The sequence below is a fragment of the Molossus molossus genome, unplaced genomic scaffold, assembly GCF_014108415.1.
Source record: "Molossus molossus isolate mMolMol1 unplaced genomic scaffold, mMolMol1.p scaffold_m16_p_1, whole genome shotgun sequence".
In the NCBI taxonomy this organism is placed as follows: domain Eukaryota; kingdom Metazoa; phylum Chordata; class Mammalia; order Chiroptera; family Molossidae; genus Molossus; species Molossus molossus.
The window spans coordinates 119,589,050-119,607,613 of record NW_023425344.1 but is presented as its reverse complement, the minus strand read 5'-3'; the positions used below and the strand labels follow the sequence as shown (position 1 = coordinate 119,607,613).

General features: G+C 52.1%; 1 protein-coding gene across 1 annotated transcript in view; it reads right to left on the bottom strand.

Moving 5' to 3' along the window:
- Nucleotides 1-14,954: 14,954 nt before the first annotated feature.
- Nucleotides 14,955-18,564, bottom strand: part of CD276 (CD276 molecule) — a 41,980-nt gene continuing 38,370 nt past the window's right edge. Inside the window, exons 10-11 of the mRNA XM_036272171.1 lie at nt 17,821-17,856; nt 14,955-16,306 (exon numbers count right to left, since the gene is read on the bottom strand). Coding sequence (XP_036128064.1) covers nt 16,284-16,306; nt 17,821-17,856 — 59 coding nt within the window. The 3' untranslated portion in view covers nt 14,955-16,283. The remainder of the gene's footprint in view (nt 16,307-17,820; nt 17,857-18,564) is intronic.

Below are 18,564 nucleotides of genomic sequence, written 5' to 3'. Positions count from 1 at the left end.
GCGAGGCCCAGAGTCAGAAAGATGTATAGCAGAATCATAATGACTTATCGTGGATGATCCAATTAGGGCGTCTTGTGTATTCTGATTTTCGTCGGCCCTAATGGAGTGCAGGTGAAGCAAGGCTCCGGGACTGGTTGCTCTTCTGGAATCGGGGTTTCTTTATCCTAGAGAGATGGATCCAGGCGAAGATCCCCAACACCTTAACTGCAGAGGGAGTAGTCAGAACAACGGTGTACGGTCCCTCCCATTTAGGGTGTAGGGGTCGGGGAGAGAGGGTCCTGATTAGTACCCGGTCTCCGGGTGAAATGGGTTGGGAGAGCTCCGATCCCAGGTCAGGTCCAGGTTTAGGAAGGGTACGGTTAGCGTGTTCTCAGAGGAGGGAGTGAAGGAGGGAGAGGTAGGGCAGGTATGAGGCCAGAGGGGGTGGGGAGTCTATAGACGGAGTAGGAAGGAGGAAGGGTCTTCTGTATAGGTCTTCAAAAGGACTGAGGTGAGAGGGTCCCCGAGGCGCGGCTCGAAGACGGGTAAGGGCCAGGGGTAGCAGGTCAGGCCAGGACTGTCGAAGTTCCAGGCTGAGTTTGGTTAGATGTTCCTTGATGAGGCCGTTGGCCCGCTCAACCTTACCCGAGGACTGGGGGTGATAGGCCGCATGTAGTTTCCATTTGATGCCAAGAGAGACCGAGACCGCTTCAGTGACCTTGGAGATGAAAGCTGGCCCGTTGTCTGATTGTATGGAGTTTGGCAGCCCAAAGCGAGGGATGATGTCTTTCGGTAGGTGAGTGGCTACGGTTTCTGCAGTCTCTGAGGCGGCTGGGAGGGCCTCAATCCAACCTGAAAAAGTATCAACCATGGTTAAAAGATATTTTAGTTGTTTGTGTTTAGGCATATGAGTGAAGTCTATCTGCCAGTCTTGTCCTGGCAGGTGACCCCGCATTTGGTGTAGGGGCCTGCGCACATGGCAAGCTCCTTGGCTGTCGGACCTGGAACAAACAGAACATGAGGCATGTGCGGCCTGGATAGCCGGCCGGAGTTTGTCGGGGTGGAGGATTGGAGATAAGAATTGGTGAAGGGCTTCGGGGCCTATGTGGAGAGACTTGTGGATCTCCGACAGTATTTGCAGTCTTTGGGCGTCTGGAAGAATTAAGAGGTCGGTAAGGCGGTGGGGGGAGAAAACCTGGAGAGGCTGTTGTAGATTGATCTTCAGTGCCTCCCTGGTGAGTTCTGCTGCTGCTGCTGCAAGAGCCCGGAGGCAAGGCTGCCATCCATGAACAGTGGGGTCCAGCTGCTTTGAGAGGTAAGCAACAGGGACCAGGGTGGGGCCAAGTGGCTGAACCAGGACCCCTATGGCTAAGTGATGTTTTTCGTCTGTATAGAGGAGAAAAGGTCGTTGGGGACTGGGGAGAGCAAGAGCTGAGGCAGAGCACAAAGCCTCAAGGAGGGTCTGGAAAGCCCGGCAGACCTCCTTAGGGGAGGTCAGGGGTCCCTTGGGGGTGTCTCTGGCTGCCTGGTAGAGTGGTCTGGCTAGGAGGGCAAAATTGGGGATCCAGTGCCTGAAGAACCCCATAAGCCCAAGAAAGGACTGAATTTCCATTGCCGAGGTCGGGGGTTGTAAGTCCCTAAGGGCCTGCAACCTGTCGGACGTGATTGCCCGGTGTGTCGGAGTGACAAGGAGCCCTAGGTAGGTCACTGAGGGAGTCACGATCTGGGTTTTCTGTGCAGACACCCGGTAACCCTTGGTGTAAAGAAAATTGAGGAGAGCGGTGGTGGCTGAGACATTATCTCCTTCAGAGGGGGAGCAGATGAGAAGATCGTCTACATATTGGAGAAGAGTAAATGGGGACAAATCACATTCCCTTAAGTCCTGAGCAAGAGCCTGACCAAAGAGGTGCGGACTGTCTCGGAATCCTTGAGGGAGGACAGTCCATGTTAACTGTTGGGAAATATTGGAGACCAGATCTTCCCAGGTGAAAGCAAAGAGAAAATAGGAATCAGGATGTAGCGGGATGGTAAAGAAAGCATCCTTTAGGTCAAGAACTGAGAAATGAGTAGTATGGGGGGGAATATGAGAGAGGAGGGTGTAGGGGTTTGGGACTACAGGGGAGATGGATATGACTGCTGAATTAATTATGCGAAGGTCTTGGACAAGGCGGTACTGCCCCGAGGGTTTCTTAACAGGCAGAATGGGGGAGTTACAGGGGGAGTTGGTAGGAATGAGGAGGCCCTGGCTTCTGAGTTTAGATATAATGGGGTGGAGTCCTAGTCGGTGAGCCTGAGAGATGGGAAATTGGGGGCGATTGGGGTAAGATGATAGGTTTTTTAATTTGATGAGGATGGGGGCATGATGTGAGGCAACCGAGGGGGTGTTTGTGTCCCAGACCCCAGTGTGGACTGCCGGTAAGAGCTGGACCGTGGAAGCTGAGGCAGTAGCCTGGGTAGGGCCAGAGAGTAAAGCTATTAGATGCGGCTGCTGGGGGAGGAAAGCATTGGTAGTATGGAGTTTAGATAAGATATCTCTCCCCAAGAGTGGAACTGGGCAGGCAGGCATTACTAAAAAGGAATGGGAGAACGGGTGGCCTTTGAAGATGCAGTTAAGTAGGGCCGTTCGTTTGGGGGTTGTAGGGAGCCCATCAATTCCCATAACCGAGACCTGGGAAGGAAAAGTGAGGCCCGAATGGGAGGGGAGGACAGAGTAGGTAGCCCCCGTGTCTATTAAGAAGGAAATAGACTTACCTGCTACCTGGAGCGTGACCCTGGGCTCAGCGAGGGTGCCTGGAGTCGCAGAACCAGGGCCGCCTCAGTCGTCCATGAGCCCTAGTAGCTCCAATGCTGGGAAATCCTGGGCCTCATTTCCCCGGCATTGAGGTGCTGAGGATTGAGCCAGGGTCGGGCAGTCCGATTTCCAGTGTCCCATTTGTTTGCATTGGGGGCAGGGCTTGGTAGGTGGCCTGGGCTGTGGGCAGGCTTTGGCCCAGTGGCCTTCCTTGCCGCATTTGAAACAGGCGCCTGGAGGTGAGCGAGGTCCTCCTTTTGGGGCCTGGTGTCTTTTCGGGTCCCCTGCGGCCGTAGGGCAGCTACCAGAGCCTGGGTTTGGAGGCTTACCTTCTGCTGGAGCCTCGCCTGCGGGCTGCTTCAGCCGTCTCCTCCCGGGCATGAAAAACCTTAAAGGCCATTTTTACCAGGTCTTGGATGGGAGTTTCAGGGCCCTCCTCAACCTTCTTGAGCTTCTTTCTGATATCAGGGGCGGACTGGGAAATGAAGTGGGAGGCAAGGACAGTGGCCCCGTGGGTGTGTGGGACCGGGTGTGGGCAGCGACAGGGGAACTGAGGGGATTATCTGGAGGGGAGGGGCGGAGTGCATCCAACAAAGCCTGAATATAAGGGACTTCAGAATCTTTTCTGGTGCCTTGTGTAGACTCTGAGAATATCCCAATTTGGAAAAATTTTCGAGGAGACACCCGAGGGGGGTCTTACGGTCGAGTCTGGATTCAGAATTGCCCATGGCAACAGATTAGAGGGGCTTTGAGTGTCGGGAGAGCGGACATACAAAAGGCGTCCCTTTTGAATGCCCGTCCCCGGACGGATGTCTGTCCTGGATGGACAGGGTGGTCGTGAAGAAGCCTCAGGCGTCCCTCGAAGCAGCTTCAGACCGGGGGTTCCTGGAACTCCGGCGGAGAGGCGGGGGCGTCCCGACTTGGCCAAGGTTTGGACGGGAGACCCGAGCCCCGGACGGACGACAGATCAAAACCCCAGAAAAAAGCGAAACGGTTTTGGAGCCTGGCTCCGATGGGTTTGGAGACTGGCTCCGAAAACCCCAGAGAAAGAGTGAAACGACTTACGGTTTTGGAACCTGGCTCAGAAGTCGGTGCTGGGTCGAGGGAGATTCTGAATCCAGAAGACGGGTGGCGGCGCAGGGAGAGGAGGGGGACTCTCTTCCCGACCAAAAAGGCCAGGCCGGGTCACAAAACCCTCCTCCCGGGTTTCGGCACCAGATGTAAGGAATCGGGGGCGCCGCCGAATAAAACAGAGAAGAGACTGGAGAGCCAATCAGCCAAATAAACAGGGATCAGGCTTTATTGGGTGCACTCCGGGCGGGTTCACAGACTCCGGGGGTCGAGTCCTAGAAGCCGCGCTCAATGTAGGGGCTTGTGTCTTTTATATCTGCCTGTTGCAGCTGGAATTTGTCCCTTAGGGTTTGGCCCTGCGGGGGTTATGCATGGAGCCTCTGGAATATGAATAGATAAGATGGGAGTTAATCTATAGGCTCGAGGCAGGCCGTTCAGGGTGGGAGACAAGGCTGAGCAAGGAGACAATGGTCGAGCACTTTGCCTGGCACCAGTCCCCAGGCTATCAGACAATCACGAGTAAGGAGTTTGGGGTGGTGGGTCTTGCTGATTGGTCAACAGTGAGGTAAGGGCGTAAATCATAATTTCAGGACTGGAGGTCAGCTTAGGTTCATCAGTCTGGTATCATGGGGTCATGGCCAGGGGTCATTCTGCTTTAGGGTTTAGGAGCTGATGTTAGGCCATGATGTTATCTTTAGCTTAACAGAAACCCAAACCCAAATCTTGTGACCCTTAGCCAAGGTGCAGCCATTGTTTCTGGCTGCCTCAGGGTGTTAGACTGGCAAGGAAAGGGATGAGGCTTACAGCATGCTGTGAGGAAACTGCATAGAGGACTGGGGTGACATGTTAAATCAAAATCAGACATTAAATTAGGACCCTTGGTTTTACCCTACCTTTACCACTTTCTTGCTGTGGGACCTTAAGCAAACAGCTTAGCTTCATCTGAACACAGGGCACAGTTTCAATACCCATGCATGGGCCACGGTGAAGCCTTCAGGGTTAGTCCACAGACAGGCTTTCACACATATCACTCATTTGACTCATTCCTTTTTCCCCCACTGTGCTTGACACGTCTGATTAGCATTCGGCATCCCGTTCCTACCTCCTCCTGGTGGCCTTGCTGTGGACAATGACTGTGGCCAGAAAGCTAAAAGCAACACTTCCCGGCCCCCTGCAGCAGAGGCTTTGTTTGTGAGCCAGGTTCCAGCAATTAGAGGCACTTTGGCAAGACTCAGACGGCATTTGGGGGGATATCTGACTGCTTTGGGCTTTCTGGCCAGCGAAGCTGGTCGTGGAAATGCAGCAGCATTTCTGTGCGGATCGGCTCCCAGCTCCCCGGTGTGGAGAGTCAGTGACAGCAGAGAGTCTCTGAACCCAGGGGTTGTGATGGTATCTCTCTATACCCCAAACTCGTTTTCCTGCTCCAGGGGACTGCCACAAACTTCGAGGCTGAAATGTATTCTCTTAAAACTCTGGAGGTCAGAAGTCCAACATCAATCTCACTAAGTTAAAATCAAGGTAGGCAGGCCTGCATTTCTTCTGGAGGCTCTGGGGAAAATCCTCTTCCTTGTCATGACGCCTTCCTCCATCTTCAAGCCACCTCCTACTTCTGTCATCCCAGCTTCCTCTCTCTCTCTTTCTGATTGTAAGAACCCTTAGAAGAACCCTTGTGGTTATATTGGGTCCACCTGGATAATACAGGATAATTTTCCCATCTTAAAATTCTTAAGATAATCACTTCTGCAAAGTCCCTTTTACCCTGTGAGATAACATTCACACATTCCAGGAGTTGGGACATGGATGTTGAGTCTGCCACAATGCCTTTCTGATGGTGGCCAGACTCCTGTCTGCTCAGTTCTGTGGTTTCTGGGAAGTCACTCCTGGAGACCCAACCTCAAGTCTGCTTCTTCAGCCATTCCAAGGATTTTGTAAACACCCAGTACCGTGTATTCAACCCTTTTTGCTTAAAGTACAGCAGCTTCTGTTTCCTGCACCCAAAAATGACTAAAATACCAAGTATTCTTCAGGACTCAGTTCAAATGTCACCATCTTTGGGAAGCCTTCTCCATTTCTGCCAGGGTTCCTGCTCCCTCATCTGGAGCCCACCGCCTTTCCCTGGTGCGTCATGACCGCTCTATCCAACCGCAGCGCAGGTCTCGCATAAAGAAAGGAGTCAGAGGCCATCAGCTGAGAGCAGCTTCGTGAGCACCAGGTCTTGGATGCAGGTAGAAGCAGTCATGCCTTGGGGAGGGTGGGATAGAAGCAGGCAGCCAGCAGCAGAAAGGGGAAACATGGGATAGGATGTCATCTCAACCTCACAAACCACCCAGGCTCAGAGAAAAAGCAAAATGTGAAAGAGTACATTCTTTAGCTCCAGGGATGCTGCCTAATCTGGGGTCTTGTGGCCCTGAATCCAGACTGCAGAAACAGTAACATGTGATAGAAGGGACAGACAGGCCCAAATACACAGGAGAGCGTGAAGGGTCAAATCTGGAAAATAACCAATGAGCAGAGGGTAAGTCTCCCTTGCCTGGAGGCTGAAGAGGCAACAAGCCAAAGCGTGTCCCCTCCACGGCAGGCCCTGACTCACTTCACTTGGGACAGGACCAGTGGTTTCGCCTCAGAACCCAGAGCGCCATGCCCAGGTCTGGAAACTCTTCCTTAAACGCGTCAGATGCAACAAATCAAAAAAAACATCGATATGAAGAGAGGACACAATAGAGGGAAAGACAGCCCTGCAGAAGGTCACCTCTGCTGTCAGGCAAGGATGGAAGGTTCTGCCCTGCCTGTGGCTGGTGCATGCTGTGACGCTGGGCCGACCCCTGCCCACCGGGGCCTTCGTCCCCTCCACCTGTATAATGGAAACAGCAGACTGCACCAAAGGGCTCAGGGAAAGATGGAAAACAAGTGAGAGCTGTGTCAGGGGTCAGCAAGGGCAGAGGAATGAGGGACAGACTGTGGGCCATGATAAGAAAGGGCCGGGGAGAGAGGCCTGGGAGGCCTGAGTTGTCACTGATGAGGTTTCAACAGACAAGGTTGGGCATGAGTGAGCTCAAGGCACTGCCCTCCTTTATCCCAACTCTCAGCACATTTCAAATTAATAATTAAAATGCTTCCTGTCATATTCCAGCCTGACACATAATTAGAGCAGGCCCAGGCTTTAAGCGATGGGGATGAAAACAGTTCTTGTTAGAAAGAGACTTTTCTGGGAATGAGCAGGATGAGGACAGAACCCTTCTCCCCATATGTCTCCATCAGACACTCCCTTTCACCTGCACTGCAGAGAGCTGGACAGGGGCTCTGGCCTGGGGAGAGGCGGAGGCGCAGGCAGGAGTACCCATTCCCCCTCGCGGGATATGGTGGATAAGGTGCTGTTCTAGTCTACATGAGCAGGCAGCGTGGGAACTTGCCGAGATATGCAGGAGGGCTCCTTGGAGTTTCAAAGGCCAGATAGACAGATGTGGGGTCAGCTGCAGACCCTGAATCCCACCTGCACACATGCACACAGGTGTTACTGTCGTAGCCACTCCTCCTAGGCTGCTGAGGAGGGGCTGAGCTCAGCCACCAACTGTTTAGTGGTCAAGGTCCCCCAGGGCCCTCCCCACCAGCCTATGACATCTGCTATTTCCTTCTAGAGCACAGCCCTTCCCCATTTCTATCAGCAAGATGGGGCACTGGCCCAGGCATCCTAGCTCCTAGCTCCTGGGCTTCTCAGTTGCCCATGGGCACAGCTTGGAAGTGCTGCCCACGGTCCTGCAGTTTTCAGCCTTTTCCCTCGTAAGCTATTCCAGAGCCTCAGCCAGTCTCTTCACTCCCTGGACCCCTTCCGAGGAATCCAGCCGTTGAGGCCCGCTCAGTTGTCACTCCTCCTGCCGCCGGCCTGCCCTCTCCTGCAGAGGGCGGGGCTTCCCCACTGCCCAGCTCATTAAGGGAGAGCCCTGGCGCCTGCCCCGGGTTCACCTTGTGGGCCGCCCCAGGAGCTGGGAATCAGAGCTCATGCCAAAGTTACCTGTTAGAAGAAGAAAATCATTTGAAAGCAATGTTGTGCTACTTCACTGAAGTTGCCTTTGTAAATATTCTAAAGGTGTTTATTAGGAAAACCACAGAAGCAGAGAGGAGGCTGCTGAGGCTGGGAGAAGAGGTGCCCTGTAAGTTCTTTGCTGCTACAACCAATAGAACCCTTACTTCTTCACAGGGGCTCGTGCTGTGGGGGCTTCAAAAAGGAATAGCCCGCTTTGTTGGGCTACCCCACCCTTTGCAGGAGAAGGCTGAGCAGATACATGTTTCTGTCCCTGGACTGAACGCCATAGCTCTGTAACAGGGTCGCAGTGGCCACGGTGCTGAGGCAGAGCGGGGCTTTCTGGTCCTCCTCTGAGCTTTGCTCCCAATTGCTGGGCAGTTCTTCCCCTTCTCCGACCTGTGATACAGTGGAGAAGAGGCTGACTTGTCTAGATTTGTGGATGCTGTCCTTTGCTCTCCTCTCTCACTCCCTCACCCCCTCCCCCTCCCCCACTCACAACCATCCAGGGCCATGTCAGACCAAGAACCCCAGAACCAGAGCAGGTACACAGTCATACAAACATCCAGAAGCATCTCGGCCTGCCTCACCCCACCCCAGCCAACAGGGAGAGCGGGGCTCGGGGTCTGGGAAGGAGTGAGGAAGGTGTCTGCCTGCTGCCTCATCTTCCCTCTGATGGGGTGGGGGTGGGCCCGGGAGGGGGCACCACGGCTGTCTCTGACACAACTCCTCTCCTTGGAAAGAGCCACTTTCTCTTCCCCAAGCCAAAGCCAACAAGCCAGTTAAACCCTAAGGAAGCAGAACTGGTCTACAGACTACAGGGTGATGTTGATCCTCTGCTGGTAACCAGGGGCCATGGCAGCTTCTCCAGGTACCTGAGCTCCTCTGTTGCCACCATCCTCTGAGCAATGAACCATCCTCCTCCCCATCTCTATTCTGCCCTCAAACACTGCCTATTCCCTCTGTTTCTCAGGGAAAATCTCCCTGCTTTGTCTGGGCTAAGCCCGATGCCTTCTGCTCAGCCCTATCCATTCACCTGCATCGTAAGTGCAGGCGGGTGGCCCTGTGGAACCTCTGTCCTCTGGGTGATTTCTTTCCATCTCAGCTAACCAGGGAAGGGGGGTTGACTCTTGATGTCATTTTACAGGTGCTTCCTATAAGGCCCCAGAGCATTCAGCCCCTCAAGGGTTAGCAGGTCATGTCTCCCACACAGGGCAGGGTAGTGGGCAAACAGGACTTAGGGAAACTTCTCTGTTAAATATAAATAGAGAATGACTTGCAGTTACCATATCAATTGTTTGCGGGAAAATAGAGGCTTCTAAGAGATTTTAAAAATAGTTTATTGCTTTAAATAGATTAAGCACCTTTTGGCAGCCCCATTTCCATTATTCACTTGCTGGGAAATCCTGTTTTTAAGGGGTAGTGCAGAAGCAAACTTCAGCCTGGTCCTTTCCACTCAGAGGCTGGATGAATGTGGTTTGGGTACTTCCCTGATTGCACTGGGCTGTCAGAGGGCAAATACAGACTTGCTCTGGGGAGCAGATGAACTCCCAAAGAAGAGTGAAGGAACCAGTGCCTTGTCATGGCTGTGAAACACCAGGTGCAGAGACCTGAGTGATACACGAGAGAGCAGGTGTAGGATTTGCATGGGCAGAGGAGGCAGAGGGCAGATCCATGAGGGAAAGAACTTGATCAAAGGCTTAAGACCAATATTGAATATAGTTCATGCAACTTCTGCCTTTCATAGGTCACCTCTGTCCCCTTCTCCTTCATCACTCATCTTCCCGACAGAGCAGAATGCATCCCTCCCAGCAAGGCAGAGCCTATTCCACAAAAACCCGGAGTCCAGAATCCCTGGCTGCTAGCACATTCTCTTTTGGGGCTGACCCAGATCCTCCTGGCTGCAGTGGGCAGGGGGACACTCAGAGGATAGCATGGAGTGAGACACCAAGGCAATCAGCACCCTAGCCAGACCTCTGGATCACCAAGGCCCTTGGCATGTTCACACAAGGAGGCTGAGCTCCCTCTGCAACCTGGCCAGCTTTGGGTTCCCGGAATGTTTGCTTAAGTTGCCATAATGAGCACATCGACTTCGAAGCAATTATGAAAGCTAGAGGAACAAGAAGCAGTGCATTCATTTATTAGTAGCAAATTACACTAAATGATCTTAGCAAATAAGGCAAAATGTCAGTTCAGTGGCTGGCAGAGACACATGTCAGTCCTTCCTGCCAGCACCCCGAGACTAGGGCTCATATTCTGCAGAAACTATTTAGGAGAGACTATTGAAACACAAGAGGCAGGATGGGAACCTGACAGCCTGTGAATTTGGGGACTAGGTAGGTAAACCCCAGCTAGATACAGTTTGAGCCTGAGGAAGGATTCAAGGCCAGAGATCTGCAGGCAGACAGTGAGGCAGTGGTAGAGGAGAGAGGCCCTGCTCTGATCATTCTGAACATGGCAGGCCTGCAGAACAGTAGCAGTCCCAGGATATCCTGGAGCAGAAGCAAATCGGAGACAGGGAGGGAAGGAAGCAGGAAGATCATGAAGGCTGCTTGCTTGAGCTTGGCACACACGCACAGACTGAGGGCTGCCAGGACCAGGACAGATGGTCCTCGTCTCATGGAGAACACAATGCTAGAGGGGGGGACAAAGCCAGAACCAGCCACATGACTGTGCACATCTGGTGGCCTGGGGGTGACAAGGGAGAAAGACACAAGGAGAAAGGGAGCGGGAAGGGCCCCTCATTTCCTTTACTGAACTGAAAGGGACTGAGCCATCGTCCATGCCATCCTTCCTCATTCTGCCAGAGCCTGGGTACCTAGCCCAACCGAGGGCAGGGACTTGGGATTCCTGCTCTCCCCTGGGTCCCACAACACAGGGAACAGGACCCCTTCTTCTCCACACTAACCATGATTGTGTCCCTCAACCTTCCTTGCACCTGTATTTTCTGTGTATCCTTTAGTGAGAACACAAACGCCTCTTGGTCTGATTCAGTGACCACTGAAAACAGCTGGCTTATCTCAGGTGCCTGGTCTCAAAGATCTCTGCTCAGGGTTGTCCTCTGAATCTTATTTTGCATTAACTTGTATGGTCAGCTAGAGCCCCTGGGGTATGCACATGAAATATTTAGCAATGATCTCAACCAAATGCACCAGAACTTATAGGGAAGGAGCCCAGGTACCTCTATTATTAAACATTTCCTAAGTGATTGTAATGTGCAGACAGGGTTAAAAACCAGTGGATTAATGGGATCCAGGGCTGTATCACTAGGAGCACAGCACTCAGGATCAAGGAGATGAGAGTCTGGCTGATCAATTATGAGCTGAAATATTACAATCCATGCCAAGGCCTCAATCTAAAAGGATGAAACAAACATGTCCAGAGGATGGCAGTGGGGATAGAGAAATCATATCAGCTGAAGGAGGTTAAGGGGATGGGGCTATTTTGTTGCTTAGATGCTGAGGAAAGGCTGGGGACAAAGGCCATAGGTACTGTTTGCCCCATGAAACCCAGGCTTTCCTATGCTCTCAAGCACCATCTCATTAGTGATGACATAGTGTCACCATAATTACCTGGAGCTGGTGGAGCCTAATGGCTAGTTAGGAACCAAGTGCCAGAGATTTAACTTGCCCTGAGGCCCCTGTACCCAGCGAGGTGCTGAGGAACCGCCCCCCTCCATTATGCTCAGGTATTCCAGGTGTAGGATTCAGGGCTCAGCTCAGCCCCAGCACACACTCAAACCCCTGGTGGGGTGGGAATTCCCACTACCCTTGCTGCCCTGTCTAGAATCAGTTTCGCTGGTGGCCTAAGTATTATTTGCTTGCACATTCTTGCTGCCTCCGAGACTGGCTAAAAAGGCAGCCCAAACAACTGGTAACTCTACCAACATTTAAAATGCACAGGTCTGTGACCCCAAGATTCTACTTCTTGGGCTCCATACTGTAGAAACTCTAGTACAAGTTCACATTATTTATATCCACACTACATATAGGAACTGGCAAAATATATTTTAGAACTATGAGACCTGGTCTATATTTTGAACTGGTCAGAGAGCTGAGGGGTGGAGCCTAGCTCCACAGTGACTGGGCCTGTGGGCATCTCTTCCTCTCCCACCGCTCTGGACCACTTTCCCCTTCAGCTCCTGCCTTGTGGCAGTGGCTGCCTCAGTTCCTGGGGAGCTATCTTCATGTTTCTGGGACCCCAGTCTTGGAGGTGAATGTGTCTGCCTCCTGCTGGATGAGGCAGAACTATGAGATACTATGTAGCTATTTAAATAAAATGAGGGAAGTCTTTGCAAGAAGCTAGACACAAAATAGTATTTACTATACTGTAGGATTCCACTTACATGAAGTTAAAGAACAAGCAAAATGAATCTATGGTGAAAGCAGCCAGAATAGTATCTCTGGTGGGGCTATTGACTGGGAAGTGTGTGTGGTATGTGAGAACATGGGCCCTTTCCCAAGCTCCAACCTCACCTCCTACCCTGTGAGAATATGATGAAGGCCATTTGTAAGTGGACAGGACAGACCTTGGTCAAGAAACTGCCAAAGAGAAACTGTTGCTAGATGTGAGCCTGGACTAGAAACAACTGCCGAGAAACAGCTAGTGTTTTGATCGCACACAGTTTGCGCATGACTACATGGCCCCGGGGGCCGTTTGCTGTTTTCTATCCTCAGTATAACCCTGTGCTGGGAAAGCCTGTGTTGCAGAAAACTTCACTGGCGGGCCACCACTGGTGCACATGTAAGTCCTAATAAACCCATGTTTTTCACATAACAAAGGGACTCTGGGGAACTTTCTGAATCCCGAAAGTGTTTTATATCTTGACCTGGATAATGGTTACATGGGTAGTGATACTTGTGTGAAAATTTATGGAGCTATACACTGAGGACTGGTATCTTTTAAACACTAGATGTATGTTACCCCTCATTTAAAAAAATGAAGAAATAGAAGAACTGACTTGGGAAAATGGTAAAGAAAAAAACAAAAAGTTGCAGAATAATATGTATGACTTCATTTTTGTAAAGATGTAACTTGGGGAAAAGTCTGGAAGAACAGCAAACCCTTAACAGTGCTCCCCTCTGAGTGAGGGCTGGAGGTGAGGACAAGCACTTCACACATCTCTCTATTGTTTGCATTTGTAGCATTTGAATCTGCTGCCTCCACCCCCATCCATCCTGGCTCCTCACTTCTAGTCAGCCTCCAGCTTCTCTGTGGGTTCCCTGCCCTTAGAGGCTTGGGGTTTGGCTACTCAGGCAAACTTTGGTTCCACCTCTCAGTTTAAGATTTGGGCTTTGCAACAGGATATGTGGACATCACCCAGCTCTGATCAGCCGTGGTCTCTTGCTCCTGGGATGAGCAAGGTCGGGTGCCTCCCCATGAACAGACCCCCAGAAGGCGGCATTCACGCCTGTGAGCAGAAGCAGAGCCTCTAAAGGAGAAACAAGCAGGTATAGAAAGGCAGAGTGACTCAGGGCCCCTGGCCACGTGTTTTCATTCCTACCCAGTCTCCTCCCTCTGAGTGGTCAGATACACTAATTGGTCTTCACAGCCTTGGTTACAAATGGTCCTGGAGGTGAATTCCAGTCACACCTCAAATCAGGCAAAACGATCCTTGCTCTGTCCCCTTTTTGAAATGAATGTGATTCCTGCAGGCCACAGCTGGCAGCACAGTGAAAACTATTTCTCTGTTAAAATGGAGGAGTTGGAAGTTTGCCCAGAAAGGGCAACTAAAAATACTGCTCTCTGGGATACGTGGCAAGTGGGACCTAGTGGCTACCTTCCTGACCCCTCAGTAGGCAGGGCAAGTCTCTCACCTGCTGGGTCACGCCCAGAAGCATTTAATGCAGTGGCATGTCTAAGCCTTAACCAAGCCCCATCAGAAAGAAAAAGCACTGATAATCGTACCTGTTTTACAGATGGGCAAACTGGTTCAGACAGCTTCTTCTACAGCACTCGGCCCACAAAACCGCTTAGGGAGCAAGTGTCAAGCCTTGATGGCAGGGAGGACAGTGCTCCTGTGTGCCCAGCACTTGGTGGTTTGCAGCGTCTTCTTACCGCCTGTCCAACCCTCGCAGAGTTCCTATGAAACGAACTACCATCCTCCTACCTTACAGACAGAGCTGGGGCCCAGTGAGGTGATCAAACCCAATGTGGGGGGTGGGGAAGTAGAGGCAGAGACTCCCACAGACCTTTTGATTCTAAAATCAGTGGTGGGATTTCAAGCGAGGTGACTATCTCAGTCCCAGGTCCACCTACTTTATAACAAGTGTTCCAGTTAGTAAGGAATGTCACACTTTTCAGAAGAGGACTCATCATCCCAACTTAATAGATAAAAAAAAATTAAGGTTCAGATGTATGAAGGACTTGGTCAAAGGCAGTAGCAGGCACAAAGGTCGTGTCCTGACCCAGCCCTGGCTCCTCCTGCGCCCAGGGCCTGTGGAGCAGCCCCGGGACCAGCGGGACCAGCGCTGGGGCTGAGACTTGGGTGCCCCAGGGCACACTGAGCGCAGTGCACCCTGTCAGCTCCCACATCCCCAAGCCTGGTTCTCTGGACAACTGTTTGCCTGCCACGTTCGCCCCTTCTTCTCAGTCTTTGGAGTAAGGCCCAGGGAAGCTAAATGCCTTGCTCAGGGTTGCAGGGCAGAACAAGGTTCTGGATCTCAGACTCAGGCCTGGTGCCCATTCCATGGGGTCAGTCAAGAACAACATGCAGAACTCCTTTCCTGGTATCAGTTTCCCCATCTGCAAAATGGAGCTTTAGTAGAGATCCTAAACAAACCTAGGGTAGGAGTCTTCTGAGACAAAGAAATTAAGGGTTATTTTAGGAGTGGGTGAAGACTCCTACAATGACCAAAGGGCCTGGCTTTCTGCAGAGCCAACTTCACTTTACCAAGAGGGAAACTGAGGCCAGGAAGGGAGCTACATGGCTCTGGAGACCCAGTGCTATAAGGATGGTGAGAGAAAGGAGATCAGCCTTGATGTCCAGGAGGGAATCCTTCCTGCTGGGTCCTGAAGCCCGTCCTGTTTCCATACACAATACAGGAGATCAAAAAAAAAAAAGCCTTTCTACAAAGGTATTTATTTTTCCCTAAATTCACTCCCAGTTAAGGAAATTCCTCAGAATCCCACGTTTAAATTAGAAATCCCCACATCTCCCATTGCTGGTGAAGGGAGATATGTCAGTGGGAAGACATCAGAACAGCAGAAGTTTCTTCTACCGGAGGCTGGGGGCTGGCCAGAGACAGGCCAGGACATGTCTGCCCAGCCGCAGAATAGCACCATGGTGGGGGAAGGGAGGAGGGGCTGTACCTCACCCCAGCGGACCCAGGTTTCCCCTTTGCTGGGCTCTTGGGGTCTGTTGGGCCTAGCCTGATTGCCCACCTACTCATCCTGGAAAGACACTTTGGGGACCATCAGCTTCTCACTGGTTGTAGTGAGAGGCTCCATCCCTCTCTCCAGGTTTCTACCTCCCCCCTGCCCCTCTGTGTAAGAACTAGGGATGGGATGGGGGTGAGGTACCTAGGTAGCTAGGGGCACAGGAGGGTACAGGAGGGAGCAAGGCAGGAGTCCCTCTCATGAACCATTTCCTCAGTTTTCCAGCTATACAGCAAGCTTCTCCAGGGAGCAGCTTGCCTTTTAAGGAGGGTTCCCCACACCTAGCACAGTGCTGATACCCCACGGGTGCTCAGTGAACATTACTTGAATGGATAAACAAAAGGTGGAAAAAGCAGAACAGAAGCTGATCCCCCTGAGACCCAATGTGACCAGCACATGCTTCCCATGGGGACAGTAGGAAGAGGGGGGCTCACAGGGCACAGACCAGGGTACCATGGAAGAGACTGGACCAGGGGAAGTCTGTACGTGTTCCAGCACGTGCACCTGCACACCCGGGGAGCAGACCTATCTTCACTTAGTGGTGGAGGGAAAGGCCAACCTTGGGGCCAGCGCAGGGGAGGCTGCATTGCCCCATCTGAGGAGATAGGGTTATGGGCAGGTCAGGGGAAGGCTGAGAAATGATAACTAGTATATCAGGGCCAATGGAGAAACAAGGGGAGAGGTGACTATGTATCATGTCTTTGGAGAAATAAGGCAGAGGATCAGTCTGAATATTGTGTCCTCTAGAGAACAAAGGCAGCCAGATGGTCCATGTAGCATATCCAGTGGAAAAACAAAGTGGTAGGGTGGTCTATGTATTGTGTCCATAAGAAATAAGGCAGCAGGATGACTTGGGAGTCATGTCCATTGAAGAAATGATGCTGTGGGTAGTCTATGTATCACATCCTTTGCAGAATGAGTAGACCCGCCAGGGTGGGAGCCATCTGTTGGGGGCAGGGAAGCCCCATCCCAAGGCTCACACTGAGGCCTCAGAGTAGCCAGAGTGGGGAGCCCAGGGCAGGGGCAGCAGCTTCCTGGTCCTTGTGGTCAGGCTATTTCTTGTCCATCACCTGCATTTTATGAAGGGAAGAAAACAGAGGTGGAAAGCATTAAGTGCAGGAGTTCTACTCTTGGGAGAATGCCAGAACCCCAGGCACATGGGGGTGTGTGTAGTGGCCAAAGATGTCCAGCTAGCAGTCCCCAGAGCTAAGCACCTCCTGGAGGCCCAGAAAGACACAGAAACAGGAGCTGGACATCAGACAGACCACAAGGGCGCCTGAGGCAGACTGCCCAGTCCTCAGGGACCTTGGTCAACCTCCATGGGTCCACTCACCCCAAACACTTCCCTCCTCCTGGCTCCTCTGCCTGGCACACTTTTCCCTTCCCGTCTCCCCCGGCCTGGCTCACTTCCACCTGCTAGCAGGAACCCCTCCACCCTCCCTTCCCCACCCGGTCTCCCTAACAGCCGAGCTGCCGGGAGCCTCCTTTCCCCTGGCTTCCTGCCTCCATGTAAGAGGCAGCTCATGGTTTCACAGTCCTGGTCTCACCCCACGCCCTGGCCTGAATGCAGAGTTTAGAACCCCTTCCTCTCCCATTCTTTGGGGTTCTGACTGTCCAGGAACCCCAGTCCCTCTTGGGGACTGCCTCTGTGCTTGTCCAGCAAGTCCAGAGCCCAGGGCCCAGGGGAAAGGTAAGCACAGGAATGAGCATCCGGGAATTCCTAACAGAGACACCAAGGTGACTTAAAAAAGATTGAAGTTTCCATAACCTTTGGCAACCAAGATCGATTTTCTAGGTGGAAGCCACTCAGATCTAGAGGCAATATTCTGCATCAAGGAATATTTTGTTCAAAATACACACAGAAACACACAGAGATGCATATATTTACACCTAACATTCACACATAGATGTGGCTGTTGGTTACTCAAGACGAAAGAATCACAAACTAACCTCCAACCAACCATTTCCTAAAGTAATTGCTTATTATAACAATATGGATATCAATGACTGTTAACATTTACTAACCACCTATGTACCAGGTGGCTGCCCAGCTGGAAACCACATTTCCTAGTCTCACTTGAGTTAGGAATCATGTGATAGGTTCTGACAATCGGATGTAAACAGAAGTGCCATGAGCTATAACTAGTCAAGCCCTAGAAAAAACCTGTACACCCCCCGCCCCCCGGCTTTGGGGCATGGGGGCGGGGACTGGGGGGTGCGGGAGCTGGAGTAGCCACGTTGGACTTGGGGACAGAAGCTTCAAGTTGAAGAGGCAGAAACCAAGTAAATGGAAGCTGGCTCCAGGACATCAGTGGCCTTAAGACCACCTGTGCTTAGACTGTTACAAGAGAGAGAGAAATAAGCTCTTGTCCTGGTTAAGCCTGTCCTATCTGTGTCCTAGTAGAACAGCTGGGGCCCCTGGGTACTCCACCCTCTGCCACTTCACCAGGGGGTAGTGGAGGTTGCTCATCTGGGGAGCAGGTCACCAGGAAGGGGTGATAATCACTTCCCCAGGACCCTCCCCACCTCTTAAACCCAGGTGCACAAACACACACACACAATCTCAAGTACCACATGTCATTACCTTCTTTGTTTTCCAAGTGTTTCAGAGGCCTCAGGGCTGCAAAAGGAAGGAGCACATGGTGAAGGGGCAACCGTGGCAAGTGGTGGGGTAGAGGGATGGGAGATGAGGAAGCAAGGGTGAGGGACTAGAAGGAGAAGGAGGCAGGAGGATGGGGGCCACTGATACAGCACCATAGAAGGGACCTTAGGCTGCTGTCCCAAGTCCCAGATCCACTGTCACTCCCCTGTCTGGGCCTCAGTTGTCTGCATTTATAGAATGAGAACTACCCTGCCCTCCAGTGAGATAGAGATGTGGTATCTGTCCCACAAATACAGTGAAGTAAGGAGCTAGAGGGGACAGCAGATGGCCCCAGATGGCCCCAGTGTTGTGTGGAACTGACATCGACCAAATGTGTAACCCACTGGCTTCTCCCCACGCCCTCCCTTCTGTCAACTACATCTGTCTCTAAGTGTGAAAACAGGAGGCCTGATCCCAGAGCTTTCTCCACATCTGGACACCAAAGGCAAAGAATTAACTGGCATAATTTATAGCAGTCCCAGGTGTCAGTTTCCTGCCCTTCCTTCTGCGGGTGTGGGGAGGAAGCCACTGTCAACTGGCATCATCCCAAATGGCTCAGCAGGAACCTGCCCCCCCCCGCCCCCCCACCCAGGAGCCAGAAGGGAAGGCAGTGAGGCTCCATGGCCACAGAATATCAGTGCCTTGTCACCCACCCCACTCTGGGCTCCCAGTCTGTGTCCCGACAGC